Genomic DNA, 24,899 nt, shown 5'->3' with positions numbered 1-24,899 from the left:
ATGCCTGCTTTTTTTTCCAAAGCAAACTTCAAAAATAGTTTGCAGCATTGAACCACCCACATGGGTGATAAATACAGATCTCTGCCATTTTAGCAAATAAAGTAACAAAATAATGGTAAATGGTCATTTTCTAAGAGCTTGCTCTTGATGGGAAGGAGTTTGTCAGCAAGCCCGTGATATTTGCTGATGGCAAAGGGATGGCAGAATCGGGAATTCAGGGTTCAATTCCAGCTCTGATGGGGTGAATGCTATAATTGTTTTCCACCCATTCCCCAGCAAAAGCATGTCTATTTTTTTTTTTTTACCCCTTCTGCCCTAGCCCCTGTGACTTGGCTCTTCCCAGCCCCTTGCCCAAGCATCTTCCCTTCACCATTTAGACCCTCATTGCACCCATTGTTAATTCCCCCTGCTGCTGCCTAATCCCAGTCCTCTCCTCTCGGCTCAGCACCCCACTCTCAGCCTGCCTCTCCTTGCCCTCCCAATTTCCAGAGGTTTTCCCTCCCTTACAATTCCCAATCTCCCTGCGTTTTCACTAAGTCCGCTCCTGGGTCTGGCACTCACAGCCAGAACCGTGTGTCTTTTCCATCCAACTGCCAGGAGGGATGCTTAAACCCAGCAGCGAGTTGTGGTGCAGAGCAATCTCCAGCAAGCCCTGCTGCTGGTTTGTGACTTTGTGGAGGTGGCATATAGAATCAGAATGGTTTGGGTTGGAAGGGACCTTTAAAGGTCATCTAGTCCAACCCCCCTGCAATGAGCAGGGACATCTTCAACTAGATCGGGTTGCTCAGAGCCCCGTCCAACCTGACCTTGAATGTTTCCAGGGATGGGACATCTACCACCTCTCTGGGCAACCTGTGCCAGTGCCTCACCACCCTCATTGTAAAAAATTTTTTCCTTATATCTAGTCTGAATCTGCCCTCTTGTAGTTTAAAACCATGTCAGATCTCTGCACAAAAGGGGGGGTTCACCACGGGTGGGATGGCTCAGGCAGGCCCCCATGTACAAAGGAGCTGCAGGAGGATGAAATGTTCTCAGTGAGGCTGTAATCCAAGATTTTTAGTAACTAACAGAAGTCTTAAGTGTGAACAAACTGGTAATTTTTATCTTCTTCTGCCCCTCAAGCTTATAGCTTGGCCAAATTCAGGCAGATTTTTATATTGTGACAACATATCCAAGAAATAGCACTTTCTCCCATATGAAGTCTCTTTTCAAAGATTTTGGAAGAGAAACTTTTTTTATTTTTAAAAGAAAAAATAATAATGTACATATATGAAAGCTTTTTCTTAGCCTCATTTTTAGAACCATTTTGGCTGAAATTTTCTGTGGAGGGGAAAAAAAAAAAAGCAGTCCAAAGCAGATAATTCAGAAGGAAAGTTTTGCCTTTGCTGGTTGAAATGTGTCAAAGTTTTAAATAGCCCAACACAGGCTCTCATAGTGGGAAGTGTTGGCAGCTGTAAATATATAGTTACATCCAGCAGGTTAATACAGCATCCAGAGGGAGGGTGCCAGTACTTTCATTAACATAAATAACTTCAAACACTCTCTATTTTAATACCTACGTGTAGTACTACCGCGATAGAGGCTGGGTACGTATCTGAGCACCTTGCCATCCTGGTCAAGTGACCTCATGCTCAAGCTGGTTTTTTCCAGAGTGGTGGCAGGAGGTGGGCATTGCCAACGGGTTGTTTTTGCGTATCGGGACTCACGTGCTGAAAGCTCTGCAAGAGTTCAACTCTCAAATGGGGACCTATCTTCCACCTTTTTCAGAGAAGAAGGAAACTTAGAAAAGACGAGTTTGTGTGCCATCACTCCAGTGGCTGCCAGATTGTTCCCACCGTTTGGAAATGCCCTGGTCTGCAGGTGTGTGTGGATAGTTTGCGACCTTCTTTTCGGTACAGGTTTGCTGCTTGTACTGCTGTTTTGCTATTGGAAGACACAATGGAATACTTTAGTGTAGAAAAAAAAAATTAAAGAAAACATTTAAAACTTGGCACTTCATGAAGATGAGGAGATTAAAACAAGCTGTCCTGAGCCTTTTCTTGTCTTGATGGCAGTTCACACCAAGAGGCCAGTGGTGCCTTAGACTGTGTCTTCTCACTTTCTCATTGGTTTTCACTCTTATAATTGTGGAAGTTGAAGTCAATTCTTTGTCATTACACAGCTGCTGTTCTTAATACTTGATATAGTATACTGAATTACATTTAAGCATCTAATGAATTAGATGAAACACGTGAAAACACGTTAGCACTTGGAAGAATATAAAGTGCACTTGTATTATTGCTTGATGTTGAGAGCTTTGCTGTTTTTCACAGAAACATCTGAAGTGTTTCTGTGAAACACTTAGTGACTTAGACAATAAGTGACTTAGACTGAAGTGACTTAGACTATAATCAATTTTCTGTAGAAAAGACATGAAGTTGTTTCAGAAATTCTCCTACTTTCATAGCCACCCTTTTGCAAGTTAGTAAGAAAGCCATTAAATTAATTCCATGCAATGAGTTGTATTTCTGCAGTGAACATCACTGGGCCAAACTGGTTGGAGAATTATTAATGGCAGGGTGCTCGCCTTGAGTTTTGGGTGTGGAGGATTGGTTGAGAGGAGAGGAGCAGCGGCCATTCAGATCCTCATCATCAGTGTAGTTCAACCCAAATCTCAAGGTTCCTGTTGCCAGACAAGGTTTGTGCTGGTGGTGAGCATAAGTAGTGCTATATGAATTGGCAGTAGGGAATATTGCTGGGCGCTGTGAGCATGTTCTCATCTTCAGAGCTTGAACACGTTTCTTCCATGGCAGTCCTTCGTGGAATGAAGAAGAACGGTGACTTAATGTTAGGTTTGCTACTTGACAAGCCAGGTAATGCCTATGACTTGCGAATTCAACACTAATAGCGGCATTTAATTTCTCCGCCCATTTCCCAGCCTCTAGGAGATGTAAGCTCTCAGGGGAATAAGAAGAAATAGGGAGCATTTTTGTGTGTATTTTGTTTACATTTTGGACACTTGAAAGAATGGTTGCAAATCAATCCGTGCATTTCATTGAGTCATAAAATGCCATTTAATATATGTTGTTTGCTAGCCTGTACTTTGTACAAATCTCTTATAGTTATTTGCATTGTTTGCAATAACCTTTTAAAATATTAAGAGCGCTTGTTAGTGCTTTAGGTTTCTAATTTCATTTAGGGCGTTCTTTATACCTTCTTTTGGTTTCTCACCCTCCTCCCTGTGCAGTTAGTACAGATTATGTGTACCAATAAAGGTTTTCCAAAGCGAGTAGTGACTAGCTGTTGGATCTGGCTGTACTTGGTTAAGTTTATCTTCTGTAAATCAAATGCACACCTCCTGTGTACAATACATTTCTTCTGGATGTTTTTGTTAATATAAACTAGTATGTTTTTTTCCTCTCTTCTCTTGAGGACAAATTAGTCCTTTCACTTACAGCAACCCTCAGCACTCACAGACCTTTCCCTCTAGTTTTTGTCAAGGCTTCCTTTCACTGTGGCTCCACCTCTGGCTTGCTGTCCTTCACATTTCTCCGTTGCTGAGTTTTTCTTTGTCCAGTCTCCCGTCTACATGTTTTGGTTATATTACAGCGCTCTGAACGAGTGGTTTTGAGAGCAGTTGGAGGCACGGCGTGCACCACTTCCTGCCTCTCTGCAGTCCGTGCGGCTGTCACGCAGCTAGCCTGGTCACCATCTGCAGCGGGCTTGTACGTGGGACGTGCCATCACAGCCGGGCTGCCCTGCGCTTCTGAGAATGCATTTGAGTTTGCAGTTCCTGGTTTGCAAGATGCCTTGCAGATGAGGTTGAGACTGTCCCTGAGCTGCCCTGAAGAGCAAAAAGTGTGTGGATGTAGCTTGTGTGGATGCTCCACTGATCTATCTTCTTAGTTTCCTTCAGTGGGGAGGGAAGGACCAGTTTGAGCCTGGCCTGGTTTCCAGTATGTGTTGCATCATATGCCCGTTGGACCAACAGGTGAAAAAGACAAGTTGAGACTGAAGAGTGGTTTCTTACAGTCAGCTTACCTTGTCTAGGTGTTGTCCTGGGGCCATCTTACAGAAGTCTACCCTGTGAAGTTTTTGAAGTTCTGCATTCAGAATTCATATCTGAAAATCTTGGCTATAGGACTTTGAGATATATTTGCTAATTTATATTCTAGCAGCGTTGCTCTGATTGACATGTGTGGTGGTTATGTTTATTAGTTTACTAGTCTTGTAAGTCTAGTGGTGAGAACATGGAATTATGGATGTTTTCACTGGCATCAATATTCGTAGTAGTTAACAGCAAAGGTCTCCAGACAGGAAGCTGTACCACAAACAGTGTGAGAATAGAGCGATCTAGAGAAGAAAAAGATGGCAGTTCCCCCCTACGTTTAAGTTCGTTTTGCTTTTTGTGCTCACGATTTAACAGATGTCTTCTTCTTCATGCAGGGCTGTAATTGAAGTACAAGATGGCAAGAACCAGCCACAGCAACTATGTCCTTCAGCAGCTAAACAACCAAAGAGAGTGGGGCTTTCTGTGCGACTGCTGTATCGCTATCGATGATATTTATTTTCAAGCACATAAAGCAGTTCTTGCTGCGTGCAGCTCCTATTTTAGGATGTTTTTTATGAACCATCAACACACTACAGCCCAGCTGAATCTAAGCAACATGAAGATTAGCGCTGAATGCTTTGATCTTATTTTACAGTTCATGTATTTAGGAAAAATTATGACAGCCCCTGCCAATTTTGAGCAATTTAAAGTGGCCATGAACTATTTACAGCTATATAATGTACCTGAATGTCTAGAAGATATACAGGATACAGACTCATCTAGTTTAAAATGTTCATCTTCTGCTTCTAGCACCCAGAATAGTAAAATGATATTTGGTGTGAGAATGTATGAAGACACGCTTGCTAGAAATGGCAGCGAAGCAAACAGGTGGGGCATGGAGCCGCCAAGTTCAACAGTAAATACATCCCATAACAAAGAGCCTGATGAAGAAGCTTTGCAGCTAAGCAGCTTCCCCGAACAACTGTTTGACGTCTGCAAAAAAAGCACCACGTCCAAATTCTCTCACACAAAAGAGCGCGTGTCCCACTCGCGCCGTTTTGGAAGAAGCTTCACCTGTGACAGCTGCGGGTTTAGTTTTAGCTGTGAAAAGCTACTGGATGAGCACGTGTTAACGTGCACTAACAGGCATTCTTACCAAAGTGCCAGGTACTACAGTGCTGAAAAAATAGACTTTAATGAAAAGGACTCTACTTCTAAAATAATCTCCACACAAACAGAAAAATACAAGGGGGACTCGAGCCAAGCTGCGGACGATTCTTCATCTCCCGTGTCAAACATCACAAGTAGAAAAAGCAGCACGGTTGCCTCCGAGACATCAGGTGAAGAAGGAAGTAGAGCCTCTGAGAGGAAGAGGATTATCATCAAGATGGAACCAGAGGACAATCCTGCAGACGAGCTGAAGGATTTTAATATTATTAAGGTGACAGATAAAGACTGCAATGAGTCTTCCGACAATGATGACCTAGATGATGAACAGGAAGAGCCGCTTTACAGATACTATGTTGAGGAAGAGATCAGAGAGAAGAGAAATGCTCGGAAGACTTTAAAACCCCGTTTATCCATGGATGAGGATGAAAGAAAGTGTTTGAAAAGTCCACGGCACCTTAACAGGAAGGCTCCTTCAGTGCAGGAAGATGTTGAGAACGCTCCGTGTGAACTTTGTGGGCTAACAATCACCGAGGAAGATTTGTCCTCTCATTATTTATCCAAACACATAGAAAATATATGTGCTTGTGGCAAGTGTGGTCAAATACTGGTCAAAGGCAAGCAGTTACAGGACCATGCGCAGACCTGCGGAGAACCCCAGGATCTGACCATGAACGGTATCAGAAATTCTGAGGAGAAAATGGACTTAGAAGAAAACCCAGAGGAGCAGTCAGAAATAAGGGACATGATGTTTGCAGAGATGCTAGAGGACTTCAGGGACAGTCATTTCCAAATGAACAGCCTTCAAAAAAAACAGTTATACAAGCATTCTGCCTGTCCTTTCCGATGCCCTAATTGCGGTCAGCGTTTTGAAACTGAAAACCTAGTGGTTGAACATATGTCAAACTGCCTGGAGCCAGATCTGTTCAAGAACTCCATGATGGAAGAGAACGAGAGGGATCACAGACGTAAGCATTTCTGCAATCTTTGTGGGAAAGGATTTTATCAGCGTTGCCACTTGCGGGAACACTATACCGTTCATACCAAGGAAAAACAGTTTGTTTGTCAGACATGTGGGAAGCAGTTCTTAAGAGAGCGCCAGTTGCGGCTCCACAATGATATGCACAAAGGCATGGCCAGGTATGTCTGTTCCATTTGTGATCAAGGAAACTTCCGAAAACATGACCATGTACGGCATATGATATCTCACTTATCAGCTGGAGAGACTATATGCCAGGTCTGCTTTCAGATATTCCCAAATAATGAGCAACTGGAGCAGCACATGGATGTTCATCTGTATACATGTGGAGTATGTGGAGCAAAGTTTAATTTGAGGAAAGATATGAGATCTCACTATAATGCCAAGCATTTGAAAAGAACATAAGCGTAAACATACTGTTAAAGCATTAAGTTGACAGCAGAGAGAACACCAAAGCAAGGCATACAGTATAGTAGACAAAAATTGAAAAAAAAAAAAAAAAAAAAAAATTTTTGAAAATAAGTCTCTTTTTTATTATTTTTTTTTTAAGACCCTCCTAACCATAGGTGTCTATTTAGGCTCATTAAGTATATAGCTTTGAAAAGCATCATGTGTTTAATTATTACATTTTCACTGTTTCCTAATACCAGTTTCTGTTCTTAATTTTATTGTTTTACTAAGTAGATATACAAATCATTATTTTTAAACTGTAGATTAAAAGCACAATGTTACCCCTTCACTGACTGCTATTAAACAGTTCTCGGATCCACGTCCGTAAGATGAGTGCTTTAATATTTCCATGTGTTGTTTCTTCATGTGAAAATTTTAGATCACAGCGATTAATGTGCAAGAGCATAATTGTTCATAATCCCCAAATTAATTTTCAAAATGAAAAAAAAAACAAACCCCAATGCCAAGAAATAATCCTTTGCTCTCTGACTCTGCTGTAAGGGCAGAGCCGGCTGTCCTGGTCCTCTGCTTCTTGGCTTTGTTGGAATGTGCATCCCAGGGGTGAGAGCACGTAGGCTCAGTTAAACCTTGCAGACTTGGACTGGTGTGCGCAAAGGGAAAGGGAGTTAATGACTGTCGGGATAACCGAGGAGTTCCCAGCAGAGTGGTCATTTTCCAGACTTGAAGTCCTAGCAGAACTGTACAACTGACATTGGCCTTTCGTTTTCTGTGTGTACCTGCGTGGGTATATATAACCTGCTTATTCTAATATACAAGGGAAGAGTGGCCGTGGTGGATTGCTAGGAATGCGGAATGGCGATGTGCATTGAAGACTGCATTTCTCAGCCTAGCTGTAAATGGTGCCTTGCTGCTTGTGTTGGAAAGTTACAAGTGGGATGGGTGTGAAGATAGTCCCGTTGCTGGGGCGGGGAGGGGAAGGGGGAGTGTGGCTCATGTGAACCTTAGTTTTTTTGTTTCTTGTTTTCATGATACTTTCTGAATGTTCTGTTTTTCAACAAGAATATAACACGAAAAGACTGCAGAGTTTGCTTAATAAATGTAAAGACATTTTATGCCTTTTAAGATTCCTTTCTGATTCTAGTATAGCCCTAATCTGCATAGCTTGTCTCTTAATTTAATTGAATTTAAAATCCTGCTAAGTACCAGCTGACATCAATTCAGTGAGGCAGTTTGGCCTTTGAGAGAAGGACTGGCTTTGACTCTTGGACACCAGCTGTCTAAACGTTTGTTAAGTGCATGATTTTTAATGGGGGGGAGGAAAGGATCCCAATATGTAATGGTGGAGAAACCTATTAAAAAATAAAACCTAGCAGTACTTTTTCCCAGCAGATCTCACTTAATCAAAGAGCGTAGTACTGCTATTTCCCACTGAGCCATGGAGGAAGGAAAGCAATTTAGATTGGCAATTACGGCAGGTGGACTAGATGATCGTTGTAGGTCCCTTCCAACTGAAATATTCTATTCTATCACCTTGTGTGCCAGAGGTGGGGTTGAGAATAGGAGCCAGGAGCTGAGGGTCTAGTCCAGGGCTTTCATGTGCTTGTCGCTGTCGGAGTTGAGTTTTGCTTTTTCTTGGGGATTACAAGGGGTATTGAGCTTTAATGTTAGACTATTTAGAGAAATTAATACAGTTCAGAATCTCCACTATAACTATTTAAATTAGTATGAGTTGCCTTGCATTTATTCAGTTTTAAATGTGCATTAGAATTTCTCTTGGTTGGCAGATATGTGTGTTTCTGCAGCAATGGGGAAGGACCCTGCTACCAGACCTAAGCCCCGAGCCAGCAGCTGGCTCCCCGGGCACCGACTGCTTCGGGTGCAGTTCGGGCCTTTAGCGTTTTGCCGTAACTGCTCAGTCCTGTTTTCTTGTACGATGCTGAAGCCAACCAAGTCCTGAATAACACTGGGGCCAGAAAGACCACGGATGTGAATGCAGTCCAGCATTTCAGTTAATTCAGAGCTTCCCCCTTCTTAGGAGTTACTCCACATTCCCCATCCCAACTCAGACTGAAGCTCAGTGTGTAAAAGTTCAAGAATAAGTGGGATGGGTATTTTAACACTTTTTAGCACTGGAATCAGTGCTAAGGTGATTATAAGACTCTTCAAAAGACAAATTATTTAACTATAATGATCATCTTAGAGATGAAGTAGTTAGCCAAGTGCTGTAGTGGAAGAGTTGGGGGGATTAATACACTGCACACAGCAATGCTCTGACATGCAGGTTATCCCTTACGGTATCAGCTATGGCTGGACTGGGAAAAGCAGCCAAGGGAAGTGAGGGAGAACTGGAGGGCACTGGGGGAGTTGGCAGAAGCGTCTTGTGGCGCTGGGGGAGTGGTAAGGCTGAGTGGGAGGGAGTGGCGGAAGCTGGGGGGGACAGGATTAGAGCTGTGCAGTGGGAAGCAAATCCCAAAGGTGGCATGGAGGGGGCGGCTGGAGGAGTGCATAAAATGTCCTGTAGATGCCTGTGAGACCAGAGTGAGAATGACTCGGCTTGGCTGGGAGAGCTGTCGGCCCGGGTGATTAGCTCACTACAGCACAAACTTGGAGTTCGGACTGCGTACCAAGCACAGCCAGCCCCTATGCTGGAAGGACTGCAGTGGCACAGCAAAGCCTAGATTAAAGACCTTGTTGAAAAGGAGGAGGTGACCTCTGCAAACTAAGAGATCATTCCTGAATACAGTGAAGGGCTAAGGGTGATTTATGGAGACTCCTGCTCAGGGTCAGGAGCCCTTGTTTACAATGTATTGGTCTGAACTTGACCCAAAAACGTTTCACAAAAGAAGTTACTTCCTAGTGTAAGTAGGCCTGCCAACTACAGAAGTTAAAGGGAAGAGCCGGGAATGATGATATTTATGTGTACTATCTACCTTTATAAACACCCTGGAATACCTTTGTTTTTCAATTATAAGCAGTGTTGTAGTAGCCTTTCAAAGGAAAGTTTGTTAAACTTGAATTAATGTTTTTTCCTGTTCTTGTGAAACAAAACCCCGTGCCTTGGAGTTCACATGTATGAATGTCTAGACTAAGGCTCAAAAAGAGCATGAATTGCACTGCAGGGGAGCTTAAGAGCAGATCTACTTGTATGTAGGCAGAGAAAACCAGAATGACCGAAGTAGCCTGAAAAGTGATCAAGGAGAGTATAGGAGAACAAATCAAAGTACTAAGGCATAAACAAGACGGCCTGGCTTGCAAGTAGATGGGGAGAGTGTTTATGGTGATGTGTAAAAGTGTGCAGGGGAACAGCATGGGACTATTGAAGAAAAGGCCTGGAGTGCCAGGAGGAATTTGGCTGCTGTGAACGGGAGAAGGGGTGGGTGCTGAGGCAGCCTGGGGCTGGTCACTCCTGGGGACAGGGGTGTTCTCCCCAGAATGGGACAGCATCCGCAGGAGAGTGAAATGATGGTGTTTCAGTGCTCCTGCCACGATAAAAATTCCTTACTGTGGAGACAGAGCGAAAGCAGACCTGAAAAAAGAACAATTGCAGTTACGATATCCTAGAACTCTTGCTGTTACTTGAAAGACAGTGAAGGGAAGCAAAAATACTTCATTTAGAGTTCTGTTTCTTCTAACAAATTTGTACTTCTCAGTCATCATAGCATAGCTCCTTTGCATCTGCTTACTGTGCTACGTGGACTGTTAGAGTGTAAAAGCACTTAAGGATCTTTGAGAGTGGAGGTGTAAGCGTATCACATTGCACAAGGCGTAGCCAGAAAGAAAAAGACTTGCTGGATGCTCTGACTTACATTTTTAAGTGATTTGCTATTCTTATTTTTGGAGGACCTTTCTCTGTTTTGTTGTTTTCCTCATTTTTGCAGTGGTGTGGGCTGCGACCCTGAAAATAATTTATAAGTAGCCAGCCTAGCTCTTAGCTTTCAGGATTTACTGAAAGTTAAAAAGAGGGAATTTATGAAGACCTGGAATGAGCTTTAAAATAACACAAAAGCTGTCGAGCTTCTTTTCACTGTCAGAGAAGACATTTCAAATGATAAATATATATATATATATATATACTTGTAAATGCTTATTGGCAACTTGTTAATTCAAAGAGTATTTACATTTTTGTATAACGATATTTGTAGCCAACAGGTCTGTGGAGAAATCTTGATTTGAATAGATTAGAATATCACAGAATTCTAAGAATTTATGCTTTTATTAGGGGACTTCTCTATTTAATATTTTCAGTTAATGGAGAAAATACAATTTAGCATATTTTTTTATTCAAAGCTGAAGACAGAAAATGTACTGCTCCGGAGAATATATTAAAAACACATTGTTATAAAAGTGAATACTTTGACTGCGCTATTGTATTTGAACACACTAGTGCTAAACCATCAGGAGTATCTCAGATATTGGTGAGGACGTAAGTTTGCTACTGAAGGCAGTGCCACCTTGAGCCCTGGCAGCCCCTTCCTCCTCCCCACCTAGTCTCAGCTCTCATATCCCGTGTGTGCCACCCTCTCCATTGTCAAAAAGCACGTATTTATGTAGCTTCACAATGAACTGAATCAAACAACGGGCTTTTTTTAATTCCCTGTGGGGCTATTTTTTGGCTGGGCCAGTTCCCTGCTGTGCTTCCCTCTCCGGCTCTATGTCAGATCTTGTGCTAGCACAATAGAAGGGGTGGCATGAGGGGAGAAAGGAGCGGCTGGGAGGGGGCTCGTTTGCTTAAACGAGTTTTGCCAGAACTCAAAGCATGTCCCGAGCTTGACTCTGTCTCTGTCTCCCCCAAGCATCCTCATGGAAGCTGAACTCTGACATTCATCTCCTATTTCCTGATAAGGAAAAAAAGGCAGCCCAGCCTCTTAACACAAATGAGACACATCTATACGATCTGCCCTCTTTATGAGAACTGGAAACCTTCCTGCATTCAGCTCACCCCTCAAATATGCTCTGGAACTTTCTTAGTCTTTCTTGAAACAGACTATGTAGCGCTCCACGCCACTGGGTTCGTGTGGTTGGCCTGGCCCAAGGCCAGGAAGGAGCTGGGCCCCTTGTCCAGCCAAACACTGGGAATGGCTCCCACTTTCCTCTGTTCTTTGTGCCCTCCAGCTGTGGGCCCAGATGCAGCTGTGCTGCCCAAACACTCAGCAGCTGGCCCCCCGCTCTCCTGCTGCCCTGTGCCCCTCGCTGCTCACAAGGTGCACTTTTCTGGGTGTCGCAATAAGGAGAGACGGTCATCTCATTTTTGGTCTAACATTGAAAGCTGGGGATGATTCCTTGCGTAAGTTAAGGAGATGCTGGCAGTATCTGTTACTCTCCCCATGTGCCTGCTTCTGACTTCAGTGCTTCCTAATCTGAAAGGGTTAAAAATCAAATATTCTGACTTCCCTGATTCTCAGTTGGTTTGATGCTTGTCACAGACTTAAAGACCTACACAATGAAGCATGACTAATTTGACTTTATAAAGTCTGCCGAAGGCTAAAAATTAGGAACGTGTTTTTAAAAGCTGACATTTCTGTAGTTCTCGGCTATACACCAGTTTTCTGTGTTTTCTTCCAACTTCCAAAAAACTAAAATATTGCTGTGCAATGTATTATCGAGAGGTGTTAATAGGCTGAGATTTTGAAGGGGAAGGATGCCAAAAAACTGGACACATTTTATAAATTAAGTGTCTTCTGCCATTTTTACAGTCACTTCTACAATTCTGGAATTAATTGTGATTTTATTTTATTTTTTCACGCAGAAAGACAAATCTTAATTTGTTACAGGGCAACAGAGCTCATGACTCAGGAGTCAGTTTATCATGACTATAAATATTCAGCCCTGAAACAAACAGCCCATGTTCCTTTTTGTGTACTTGAATGACCAGTGCCAACTTTACAGGAGAAATGCTATCAGATATTTCTTTGGGTCATTTTTGCCCTCAAATGTCTTGTAGGGTTTTTTTTTTATTATTTAAGTAATAGGAAAACAATAGTGTACTTTTCGAGAAACTGGTTTCAGTAATTTGTGCACATTCCGTATATAAAAGTATTTGAAAATATGTTTTTAAAGTTTCATATTAATGTATTCAAGGGAACATAACAAAATGATGAGATAAGAAAGCAGCAGATACTCCAAGGCCAGATTTTCACTGTCTGTTTGATTTGCATCGCTAGTGTGGCACACCTCACCCCAAGAACCTAGAATTTCAGAAGTGGTCAGTGTCTTTGATTCTCTTGAAGAAAACAAAAAGGTTTAATCCTTTCCTGTGCCTTCTGGCATTCTAAAACTATAGTAAATTTTCCTGCAGCTACAACCACAAAAACAATGCTGCATCTAGCATTTCCTATGGGAGAAAAAAAAAATTAGCCCTTTCAGAGCTGTTCAAGAACTTCCCTCTCTGACGAAGTCCTGATGCTGCTATTGTTTTTACTCAACTGTGATTTGCATCAATGAGATTTTGGGGTGTACTTTTTTTGTGGTTGCAAATAAGATGATCTCAAATAAGTATGTCCCGTGGTTCTGTAGACATCCCAAGACTCCTGACAGGGAATGAGGAGAGAGCATTCCTTAAAGGCCTCCAAATCCTGGAAGCTGTGTGGATTGTGGGAAATCCACTGGAAATCAGGACTGTCTGCAAATCCTTGGTTTCTCAACCTGTCTGTCAGGCAAAGTGCCACCAGTGTCGGCAATTGCCAAGGTCTCTGCAGCATCAGTGTTGCCAACATGAAAGATGCAAAAATCAGTCTTTCCCCATCTCTTCTCCCCCAGCTCCCCTGATGACAAGGTTGCTATTTTAAAAATTCATCCTTTTGGCTCTTCTATTTGCCTTCTGGTTTTTGAAATGGGAAGATGTGCTTTCTTCCTGTTTTAAAGCAATGACTAGGGCTAAGAACTGGCCTTTTTAAATAGTTCTCACGTTCAACTGAACCTACACAACTCAGTAATACCCATTCTCTCCTTTTTTAGGTAACCATCCCACTACATTGGGGATGGTCACCAGAGGGACTTCTACTTCTGACTCCCCAGAAAATGAATGGGAGAAATAATATAATGTCCTTCTCTCCATGGCAAAAGCCCCAAGACCATGAAAGTTTGTGGAAATGCAGATATGCTGGCTAAAAATAGAGTTTGCTGAATACCATAGATTACTTTTGGTTTTGGCAATAGATACACCAGACTTCTGGTATTGGTTACACTCCTTCCTTTTACACAAGTCATCGTTAGAGCATTTATTCAGGATGCTAAAGATGGTGCCTCTGTTTCCTCCCTGCCTATGGGGTTCCTACTGGTAGAGAGTCCCAGCTACCAAACTACTGAGGTTCTGGTCCCTATCCATTGGTTATTTAATTATTTATAAAAAATGGAAACATTTTAAGAGATGAAATCTAGAATATCCCTCCTTCAGGAAAAGGATAGATACAGTAGTATTGTAGAGGGAAGAAATACAGGGTAGGATCCCTTGGAACTGATCAAGAAATTGTCTTAGTACATCCCACAGCCCAGGAGAGAGCTCGGATCTCTGAGCTGCATTGCTATCAGGTAGATTAAATATAATTTGTGTACACTTACATATGCTGTAAAACATGACACTGGCAGAGTCTGCATGCCTGGAAGTACGAGGATTAGCCCCACCTAGTCTGCTTTCAGACCGGGTTATGTTTCACTTAGATTTTACTGGCTGTTGCTAACGTGGTCAGTTCTGCCAGAAGAGACAGAGGTCCTGATGAACAGTAACTTAAAAACTGAAAAGTAAGTCAATTAAGACACAAGAAATCTTAAAGTAATTGTTACAGTTCTTTCAGCTTTAGTTTGCTGTGCAAAGAGTTAAATAGTTCAAAGGCAGTTTCCTTTGGAGAATGTTTATTTGATCAAGTTCAGTGTGGCTTAGACCCCAAATAGAAATACTAGCTTCAAACAGAGCACTACTATGAAAGTAGGAATAGTCTGTGGCCTTCCAGACCTCACAAGCTATGTTGGTTTGTCACACAGAGTCAAAACAAAGATGTCCCTTAAAACATATATACATTAACTCAGTGTATTTTACACACCACAGTCTTTTATCGCAGATCTGCTTTTCTCCCCAGTCATCGGGGCTGTGCCAAAGTCACTGAGATCCTGGATGAACTATAGGCTTCTCAGTAAAAAATCATATATGGTATGATTGGACCATCCAAGGTACTTAGATCATTAGAGAACAGGCTTTGAGCACTACTGGCTCAAGTAGTACTTGAAGTACTACATCCTTCGGATTTTGGAACAGTGCTTATCTTTGCTTCTTGATTCCCTTTACATTGCAGAAAGCAGGGTGAGGAAGAACCCAGCGGGTGCTTCTCTTTTAAATGGAGCCTGGAAGATCTTGTTAGCTGGGGGGTGTTGGTTTTTTGGTTTTTTCAGGTCCTTAGCTGGCTGAATCTTCAGACTTCTAATAAATGTGCTAAGCATTAAAAAAGCATTATTAATACGTGATGAGATACGCCAAGTTCAACCACTTAATGTAACAGTCAAACCCATGCAGATGCTGTTAGTACAGGAACCTGGTATCATGCCAGATCTGGAGAGTTATCTTTGATCTATCTCCAGATCCTCCTTTTATTTGTAAACATCCAGCTAATCACAGACTTCCTCTGACTTTTATGAAGTGGAAGAAACGGCATCCTTTGTAACATCTCTGAAGTGCTTTAACTTTGCAGATGTTCATGGATTTGGGTGCTGGGGAGGTATGAGCTCCATCTGGTGGCTAACTGGAAACATGCCTATTTCTATTTTAAAAGCTCAAATGTTTCTACCGTTGAGCAGAGTTTACTGTGTGAAGAGTGAAGCAGATCTTCTTGCAGCTGTGCGTTCCTAAAACAACTTCTGTTTTTAGGGTAGCTAGAGGATTTTAGGGTCTGGGAGGAGGGCACAACATTTTACCTCTACTCTAGCTTACTGTGGGCTAAAAGCTATTACCAATGCCAGCAGTTCTCTCGTGTTCGCAGTTCTGTATGTACACCACACCACCACAGTTGGCACTGATTAACAGTATTTTTGCAGTCTCTTCGGAAAAATGCAATTTAATATTCACAGGCAACCCACCTTCCCACACTCAGAGGTGGTCCCACACAGCAGAGTCGGTGTATTTGAGGGTGGTGGTGTAAAGAAGCTCAGTCATGCCGCGTGAGCCGTGTATAATCTGCAAATAACAGAGATCTTTGACTGTAAAATGCAGGCCGGCATCTTAATAAACAGCAATGTTAAACACTGATGTTGCCTGGGGAAAAATAATGTTCACATGCATACTGTAGTTAGAATACCTTTTTTTCTCCTTTGTTAGTTTACAAACAAAAAAAGGCATTTCCTGACCTTTGAGCTAGTCAAATAAGAGCTACTTTGAGATAACAGCATCAGCCCAATGAATTCCCCTCCAAGATTCGAAGAACGTATTAGGTAGATACATGGACTTGCTGCCAGAAGCAGCAGTACTTTGAAGCTAGCAGTTTGCCCAAGACCTGTTCACATTGCCCTTCTGGCATGAAACAAAAGCCATTTGTCCCAGATTGCTTTTTTGCCCACCATCAAGTATGTGACATGGCACAGAGGGCAAATATAATATACAGACAATTCTGGGCCTGGCATATGCTGTGAGGGTCTGGCCACGTGTCACATGGGGCATCCTATAATGCGCACTGAAGTGTGGAGCACCACTCTCAAGGCTTTCCTCTCCAAGGTGTGCCAGGAAATTCAGCCCTGAGCTGGCCTTGAGGATGCTCTAGCAGGTAAGTAATGCAGACAGCTGATAAACCTGGCTTCACATGCAGCCTTGAAGCCTTTCCTGCTCTGCAGTGTAGACACAACCCCTTGGTCCAGGAGTGCCATAACGTGCATAGAAACATCAAGTGTAAATTAGCCAGAAGCAGGACAATCGTATACTTTGTACAATGTGATTTACATATCCAGAGAAAGAAGTCAGTGTACCAGGAAAAAAAAAACCCTGAGGATTGTCTTAAAAGTTACATCCACGTTTCCAATTTCTTGACTGTATCGGATACAAAGCTGCTCATATTGGTCCTAAATTAGTTTGGTCGAAAGAGACTTAAAGAATTGTAAATACTGATATCATTTATCTGCATTTAACCTAAAATAAGGATTTGGGGAGGGGGGTTAAGTAAATATATAATGGTTACCTCTGAGTTAGGCAAGGGAAAAAAAAAAAAAAACAAACAACAAACCAGAGGCAAATATGAAGCAGTAAGAAGTATTCCAGGGTGGGGGTGTTCCAAGCTATGAGAAGTCCAGGCTGAGGGGAAATAATACTCGTGCAATTTTTTGAGCATCCACTAAGCCAAGCCATAAACCACTGCTGGAAAGTAACACATACAGTATCAAAAATAGCTTCTGGGAGGCTTGGGAAGTGAAGATTTTCTTCAGCAAATCTTTAGCTATTTTAAGAATGGAAGGCAAAAGAGAAAGAAATAAACAAAAGTTTCTGAAACGAGCTCAAAACATTGTTTAAGGTTAAGTTGTGTTTTGGTGGGGTAGAGGTTGAAGGAAATGAACCGTATGGCTTTTAAACAGAGTTCCTGACTGTGGTGGGTGCTCTGAATATAACTGAAGGATGGGTATTTAGAGCAAAACCACACCATAGTGAGGTGGGAGGGACCACATCATGCTAGCAAATACAGTACTGGAGTGTGGGCTTCTGACTTTTAATATTTTTCTTGCATTTCTTTTCTGCATGGCAGTAGTGAAATAGGGACTTCTAAGCTTCTGAACAACTGAGAGAACCAGGTTTGAAGAAGACATGAGGAAGAACTGGTCGGCAAAAGATTTCATAAAAACTCAGAACAGCGTGTGCCAGATCTGAACTGGCACCACCTTTGCTTTTTTGACATACCGCAGCAGTCGCAAAAGGCACCAAAGCAGTCAAATTAGAACATGCAGTGAAAGTTGTTTTGGACTCTTCTCTGTATTATAAAACTTACTTCCTTGTGACTATTATTTACATCTGTTAAAAACAAATTTGAAGTCTCCTTTCGTGGAGCAGACAGCCAAAAGAGGCAGATGCCAGGTGTTACGGGCTGCACTGAAATGAGTTTGCAGAATTTGCTATTCACGTGCTGGAGTGCTCTTTTTCTGAAATGAGGCTTCTTAAAGTTTCTCTCAAAAACTGTTTAGATTTTTTAGTTCAAACATTAGAAGTGTATACTCATGAACTAAAACATGTATTTTCAGACACTTACAATGCTAAACTATCAAGTGTTTAAAAAAGAGGAAAAAAAAATTTAATCTGGAGTACAAGGTGAAAAAAAGATCTTAAACACTGAGGACAGAGGGTCCTTGAGGAAGGACAGGATGGTGAGAAAGATCCAGCTGACCTGATTCCCCCTGCTGCCATGATCATCATTTGCAAGCTGAAGAGGACCTTCCATGGAGCACAGTGCTTGTATGTGGAGAGTAAAGAAATGGTGCTCTGGTCTTGCTACAAGAATGGTGAAAAAAATTTTTACCAACAAGGAGATGAGTAAATGTGAAATAATCTTCACAGGGCACAGGGTGCACCTTGTTTTGGATCTAAGCCTTGCAAAAGCTGGCTTGAAGAGGAGAATCAGGCATGCACGTTTAGATTTGAGCATTTTAGGAATCCTAATGTTTCCAGCTAAATTAATGGGGAAAAAAAACCTAACCAAAAAACCAAGGCAGTAAATGTTTCAAATTAGGGCCAGATGGATTAAAAAATATTAATTTGCTTCCCCCAGACAACAGTGGATCAGATTGAGACATGTAAGCAGACTAAACATGCTCATCTATATTCTGCTGTAGTTGCGCATCTTACTAATTCTACTCATGACTATAAAAGGATGTTTCATTGTTCAGTATAACTGTTATCTCAAGAAGAGTCTGTCTATAATTTTATTTATAATTGGCATCATTTTCATTACTGTTGTTATGAAGTGTGTAAAATATTGTCTGTATTGCAGCTTGTATAGGGCATGTGTCTGTGCTTGCTTTACTCTTTTTGAGTTGATAAAGTTGCTATACGAATGCAAGAAAAGATGTTCAGAATGTGGTTGCTTCATCTAATGACATAGCCCCAAACACTTCAGCATATAGATGTTGAAGGTATCGGCTCTATTAACACATAACACCTTGAACATTAATATAGGTATTTTAAAAGCCTTCAGTGCAATAACGGAATGCCGACTCTTCTGTCCCAGTGGCTGTATTGGCGCAAAGGGGAAGACGGTGAATATCTGGGCAAAGCCCAGATACCACTGGGGACTCGGCAGGGAGAAGGCACAATATAGCTGGGAAATCTACTAGAAAAGGGGATCTCCTCTCCATAGAGAACAGGAAGGACCTTCACAGTAGGACCACCACGAAGCAGAGGAGAGAAGGGAAATATGTTTATAGCATCACCTAAAGATAGGCCTTCAGCAGTATACTAAGCGTAGGACATCTAGAACAGGCTGTGACTGTTCTGTAAGTTAGCAATTATTTGTAGTCTATATAGAGAAGAGTCTATGTGAAGACATTCCAGGTTAGTTTTCATCATCTTTAAAGCTTATTCTGTGCTTTGATACAGTATCTTTAATAAAATATTCTTACAAATCTGCTTATTATTCTCATTTAATTCCATCTTATACCTGAGTTAATAACAGTCCTGGCAACAAGGTGAAGTTCCAGTTACCACCTGCTTCATCTGCTCCTGCGTTTTTCCCATTCACCTGCTAAGAATGACAAGAGGAAAAACTGAGATAAGTAAAAATCAAATAATCATAGGAATGAGAAAATAAGAGAAATTTATAGCACTGCTACAGTTCAGTTATAAAAATTCTTCACACTAAGCATTCAAGTGAATCTTGGAGATTAATCAATTATGTTGATCTCCGAGTATGAAGTATTGGTCTTTGCCTGTGTTTACAGTACACCATTTCCCTTGTTTAAGACTTGTCATCATTTTCCAGCTTTACAGTTACTGCCAATAATTACAGTATTAATGTTTAATGTTTATAATGTTTAACCCCATTCACAGCAGTTCTAGACAAAATTGTCTGTTTTCATTTATTCCCCCCCTGGACCATACAGAGTATCCTTTTAATATCTTCAAACAAGACCAAGCAGAGTTCAACTTCAAGTATACTAGAAGATAAGATTAGAATTCAAAATAATCCTGGCAAGGTGCAGACATGATCTGAAAACATAAGATGCTATTTAATAGGAACAAGTGCAAGCTGGAATCATTAGCTGTGCAAGTAAAGGAACAGCTGCTTAATTTCCATTGAAAAGATCAATGTGTTATTTTGCATCCAATTCTGAAAATGAGTCTGCAACATCATGCTGTTGCAAATAAAGGTAAAAACTGAAATGTCTAAACTGGATTATAATCTGCTCCTTCAGAATTGCTAAGGTGTGAGCTAGTAACATCTCCAGTTTTGAGCACGGCACTTGAAAAATAAGATACAAGTTGCATGCAGAGAATCCAGGAGAAAGCAATGAGAATGTCTAGAAGCCGAGAAAACTTTGCCTTTGAGCACAGATTGAATGATTTGAGGTCATCTTACAGAAGAGATGGTAGAGGGGAAACGCGATGATTTTCATATATATAAAAGCTGGTTGCAAAGAAAAATAGAATAACGTTTTCTCATATCCACAATCAATAGGAAAAGAAATAATTGCCTTAAATTGCAAGAAAGGAGATTTTGGTTAGGCACAAAATGAGAGGAAATTACTTATTGAGGTCCTTTTCTGATCTGACTCTATGATCACTTGCAAACTATCTGCTTTGAAGTCCCTTACTTATTACTGTCAGTAGAGCTGGCACTGGCTGCAAGAAAAGGAGGCTGCAGTTATAGGAAGGTGAAGAACTGACTGCCTAAAATGCACAGCACACCAGTTTATCTAGTTAGCACTAGTGATACTAACCTCAGCTTTTAATCATGCCTCAGCAAACTGTCAGAAGTCTATGTAAATAAATGCGCTTTAAAACCACTTAATTATAAAATAATTATTCCTTGAAACATCAAGCATTAGTTTAATCAGTGTTGACAACTTCCATGATTTTATTGAGTCTAATCAATCTGAGGCAGCCCATTTTTAGTTGTGAGATGGTGTAATCAGCTATTTTATTTATTTTTAAAAAATTAGTTCTGCAAATTACCTGGAAAATCCTAAAAGTGTAATCTGAACATATGCTAAAGATTAAAAAGCCAGAAGGTGAATAAAGCCACGTGTGCTTTTAAGCTCATAATTTTAAACTAGGTTTATAATTTTAGGAGATCTGACTCATGATTTTTGAACTTCTGGTTTGGCAATACCAAATTACTGTGCCCTATATTCTGCTGTTCTGAATATTTCCATATTACTGATCATGCATTTGTGTAATGTGCCGAAAACACGTTATAGTGATTTGCAGAACTTTGTGAATAACAAAAACAAAGGAACACTTATTTAAGAAACATCATGTATTGTGGCTGCCTTTCAAATTAACAAGGAGCATCTGTGTGCAAAAAGTGGAGATACATGAAAACAAAATAACACAAAAAAGTTACATAGTTCCCCCCACATACACTACGATTTTTAACACAACAGCACCATGTCAGAAGAATCTGTTGTCATTTTATACACTGGTAGTTCTTGTCTGAATTCTAGTTACTAGACATCTATTCACAAATATAAACGAGATGAAGAATTTCAGTGATGAAAAGATACTGTGACAAAGTATTATTCGTTCTTAGAACAGCTGTTGCTTAGACTTTTCTGAACTGATTGCTATATTATAAAATAATTCATTTATCCTCACCAATACAATCTGATTTATGCCATTTTTTGGATTGTTTTACTAGGGAAATGGATACGAGGGAAATGGATACGAGAATTTAAGGTCTAAGATCTGATTGTCAAACTTGAGCAGACCACTTCATTTCAACTTTATCATTTTAATGATCCAAGTGGCTGATGTCTGATTGAACTGTCACTTGTGTTCACTCCTTACGAAATATGTGGGAAAAAAAATCTTCCTTTTATCGAGATAAAGATAAGGGTTGAGTTCTCAGCTCTGCTGCAGATACTGAGCTCTTGCTTCACTGAAGAAATCTAAATACCATCTTCATTTCTAGCTGGGTGGTGTAATGGAGAATAGCCTACAGCGTATTACATAACGCTGCCAAACAGGAGACATGGGTGCATTATCGATCCGAAACACAAATAAATGGATCAGAAAGAGGTCTGCTACTTCCAGAGGCACCAACTTGCTGTTCTGGAAGTTACTATGAAAATATGGCTTACAGATTCAGGATGGGGGAATAACAGCGAATGTTTTGTTAAAGGGAAAATCAAACTCGTGCTGAAGTCCTCACCATAAAGCTCACTCTTTAATTTCTGAACCAGTCGGTTTGGCTCACCTGTAACGACTGCATATGAAACAACATAAAAGAAAATTATGTGGCTCTTCCCATATGAGAGGATGACTGCATAGGTGAGTTGGTTCACAAATTGTGCTGCAAGTCTTAGAGAACTGCTGACAAAAAGCAGGCTTGTACTAGCTCTGCTGAGAAGAGAGAATAAGTCTAATGAGGTTTTAGAGGTTGCTCCCTGTAGTTAGACTGGACTTTCTCTAAGGACATCAGTAAGAGATGAGAGATGATGGCAAGAACATCACGTGAACTTCTCATTAGGAAAAAAAGCTTAAAAAGCAGCTCAGACTTATACATAGCGCTGTACAAGAAGAAAACAGCACCTGCGTGCTCAACTGGAAAAGAAATACTTCTGCAACAGGCTAAATGAAATATTTGGTAGCCTGAGCCTACAGACCTTTTGATTTTTCCTGAGAATGGCCACGAGTGTGTCATTTACACCATTAGCATTAAAATGGTATGCTCATACATTCCTCCGAGAGCTTTTTCCCAAATTTACTGTAGCAAAACAACAATTCAAATGATGAAATAAATAGGACTGAGGGAGTACTATCAGGGTAAGCCGTAATCCAGTCAATGCAAACACCTCTTTAGCAGGTTATCAGCACATCTGGATATCAGCACAACCATATCAGGGCCATACTAGTTACTGGGCCAAGGAAACCCCAAACAAGTTTTGTCTGGAGCTGTTGTACATATTTTGTGCCTGGGCTGATAAAACTTATAGCTAAAAGCTTTGGGCCAAATTAATGAAATGTCACTTCTAAATCTGATAAAACCTTTTTGATTACAGCTACACTTAAATGAGATATCAAATTAATTTTGCTGCAAAGACTGCTTATTGTGCTAATCAATATTGTTGTGTTATTGCCTTAGTCCATTTGTTCTCTCCATCTCTTGCTTCTGTACATATGTTTTTGAGACAGGAATCCTCTTTTTAGTCTGAAATAACAGGGTCGGAGTTTGTACTGCAGCTATCAAAACAGGATTCTCGTGCATTACTAGTGCTCCTAAGGGACAATCCTCACAAGGATACAAATAATAAATAACATCAACTTTTCAGCTGAAATGGAATTTATCAACCAACTCTCTTTGTATTGCTGTGGCATTTCTCCCTGCTCCATATGATAGAATCAACTGAATGAAGTAGCAGTGAATTACAGGAAGAGATAGTTCAGCAATGAATCAGTCACTGGTCTAACTACAAGAGAAACTGACACCCTTCCCATGAAAGAAATATGCATACGGTATATACAGAGCAGCTCCTGTTGGAGGTAGGGAGAGCTGACGGTTTCCATTTTCCACTGACTTCTTTCAGATTTCTCCAAGGTCAGAATCTGTGTGAAAAATAGACCAGGATCTGTGGAAGAATAATAGTTATTTAAGCATGTACAATATTTACCATCAGAAATTGAAGCTCTTCCATCTCAAAACTACATACACACATACTACACAAAAGAAGTGGAATCCTCATGTCTTGTAAAAAGGCTTTGAAAAATACACTAATTTTAACAAGGATGTTTTCGAACGGGAGTGAGAGTATCTGTAATAACTGCATGAACACAAATCATTCTGGGAAAAACTGTAATGTTTTCTATGAGGGCTGCTATGGCATAATGCTGAAGGCTGGGGACAAAATTAATGAAATATGATTTAAGCATATAGTGTATTTAATCCTTCTCTCACGTAACATGTAAAGTCCATGGGTAGCAGACTTTTAGCCACACTTTTAAAGTAGCTACCGAAAAGGAGCTACTCACTAAGCCTCCGAGGAAAAAAGATCTCAGCATGGTATTTGGCTCTCCTTACTAGAGCTGGAATATTTTGAAGTGTTTGTCTCAAAGTAAGGAGGAACCACAGCAGATTTTCATGTTTAATATATTTTCATCAAAGCACTTTCCTAGCTCCGAGTTAATAGCTTCATAGCTTTTGCTAAATGTAGGCGTGACGACATTTTACATTAGCACAACAGACAAAAATTTGGAGGCGTTTCAAGAATGGTCACCACGCAGAAACATGCAGCAACAGGGCTGCCCAAACCCCTAACTACTTCTTGCAGAGGGGAAAGCCAGATGCCATGCCCTGCCTTCTGATACCGGGGCAGGCTACCTACCACCTCCGTTGCAACAGCAGCAGTGACAACAGGCTCCTGCGGTTCAGGGCGGCTGCTCAGGGCGGCCGGGCGAGGGCAGAAACCGCCCTCGCCGTCCCCGAGAGGGGATGTGCGCAAGGAGGGCTGTCAGCCTGCCAAGTTCAGACAAAATAAGGCTAAAAACTGCCTCAGCCTTCGCTCGGCGCGGGACTTTCCCTCTGCCATAGAGGGAGGGCGCGAAACCACTCGCGCTGAGGAGAATTCTCCTCAGGCTGGCGGCACCTCAGCACCCGGGGGTCGTGGCAGCGGGAGGGGGCAGCGCGGCGGCCGTTTCGCCCTGACAGGAGCGGGGGGAGGCTGGAAGGAGAGGGCTGGGGGGTGGGGTTGAATTTCTGCTGCCTTGCGACCAAATAAGGGTAAATGCCCCACCAGCGGGTGGCTGGCTGGGAGATGACACGCAGCCTTGGACTGAACTTTCAGGAATTACAAACACTGGGATGCGAGCGCGGGGCGCGGCCCCGCTCCCTCCTCACCCCCCGCGCCCCTGAGGGCCGCCGCTCGCGAGCGCCGTGCCGCCCCGGCCGGGGCGAGGGCGGGGAAGGAGCGCGCGCGCGTAGCGACCACCCAGCCCACCCCGCCCCGCCGCGGCGGTTCTCGCCCCGCCCCTCACCCGCCTGCCCGATCCCTATTGGATAACGCTGATGTCAATCCCTGACCTTACGTCTAACGTCCGCTGGAACTTTCTAGCAGAGTTTCGGGGCGGGGGCGGGGCGAAAGCGAAGCGCGAGTGGTGATTGGTGGAGGGCGGTGGCGCACGCCGCAAGCCGAGACGGATCGAGA

General features: G+C 41.8%; 1 protein-coding gene and 1 long non-coding RNA gene across 13 annotated transcripts in view; one reads left to right on the top strand and one right to left on the bottom strand.

Annotated features, from left to right (window-relative positions):
- Nucleotides 1-19,118, top strand: part of ZBTB1 (zinc finger and BTB domain containing 1) — a 27,927-nt gene extending 8,809 nt beyond the window's left edge. For 7 of the 8 annotated variants that reach the window (XM_075503757.1, XM_075503754.1, XM_075503752.1 and 4 more), the window contains exon 2: nucleotides 4,426-7,871. In XM_075503757.1, coding sequence (XP_075359872.1) covers nucleotides 4,446-6,581 — 2,136 coding nt within the window. In that variant the 5' untranslated portion in view covers nucleotides 4,426-4,445 and the 3' untranslated portion in view covers nucleotides 6,582-7,871. Of the gene's footprint in view, nucleotides 1-4,425; nucleotides 7,872-17,296 lie in introns of those variants that run through there. The other variant, XM_075503759.1, reaches the window with a different exon arrangement.
- LOC142410722 (uncharacterized) lies at nucleotides 14,192-24,899 on the bottom strand. 5 transcript variants are annotated; one of them, XR_012776022.1, is made up of 5 exons: nucleotides 24,776-24,899; nucleotides 23,370-23,455; nucleotides 19,199-19,282; nucleotides 15,651-15,747; nucleotides 14,192-15,009 (listed from the first exon to the last, which is right to left on the bottom strand). It is a non-coding gene; the product is annotated as an uncharacterized LOC142410722 (long non-coding RNA). The 5 variants fall into 5 exon arrangements; XR_012776021.1 differs by lacking the exon at nucleotides 24,776-24,899 and adding an exon at nucleotides 24,081-24,411; XR_012776018.1 differs by lacking the exons at nucleotides 23,370-23,455; nucleotides 24,776-24,899 and adding exons at nucleotides 23,214-23,327; nucleotides 24,081-24,411 and having other exon boundaries at nucleotides 14,193-15,009.

The sequence above is a fragment of the Mycteria americana genome, chromosome 5, assembly GCF_035582795.1.
Source record: "Mycteria americana isolate JAX WOST 10 ecotype Jacksonville Zoo and Gardens chromosome 5, USCA_MyAme_1.0, whole genome shotgun sequence".
Lineage (NCBI taxonomy): Eukaryota > Metazoa > Chordata > Aves > Ciconiiformes > Ciconiidae > Mycteria > Mycteria americana.
This window is presented reverse-complemented; position numbering and strand designations above follow the sequence as displayed.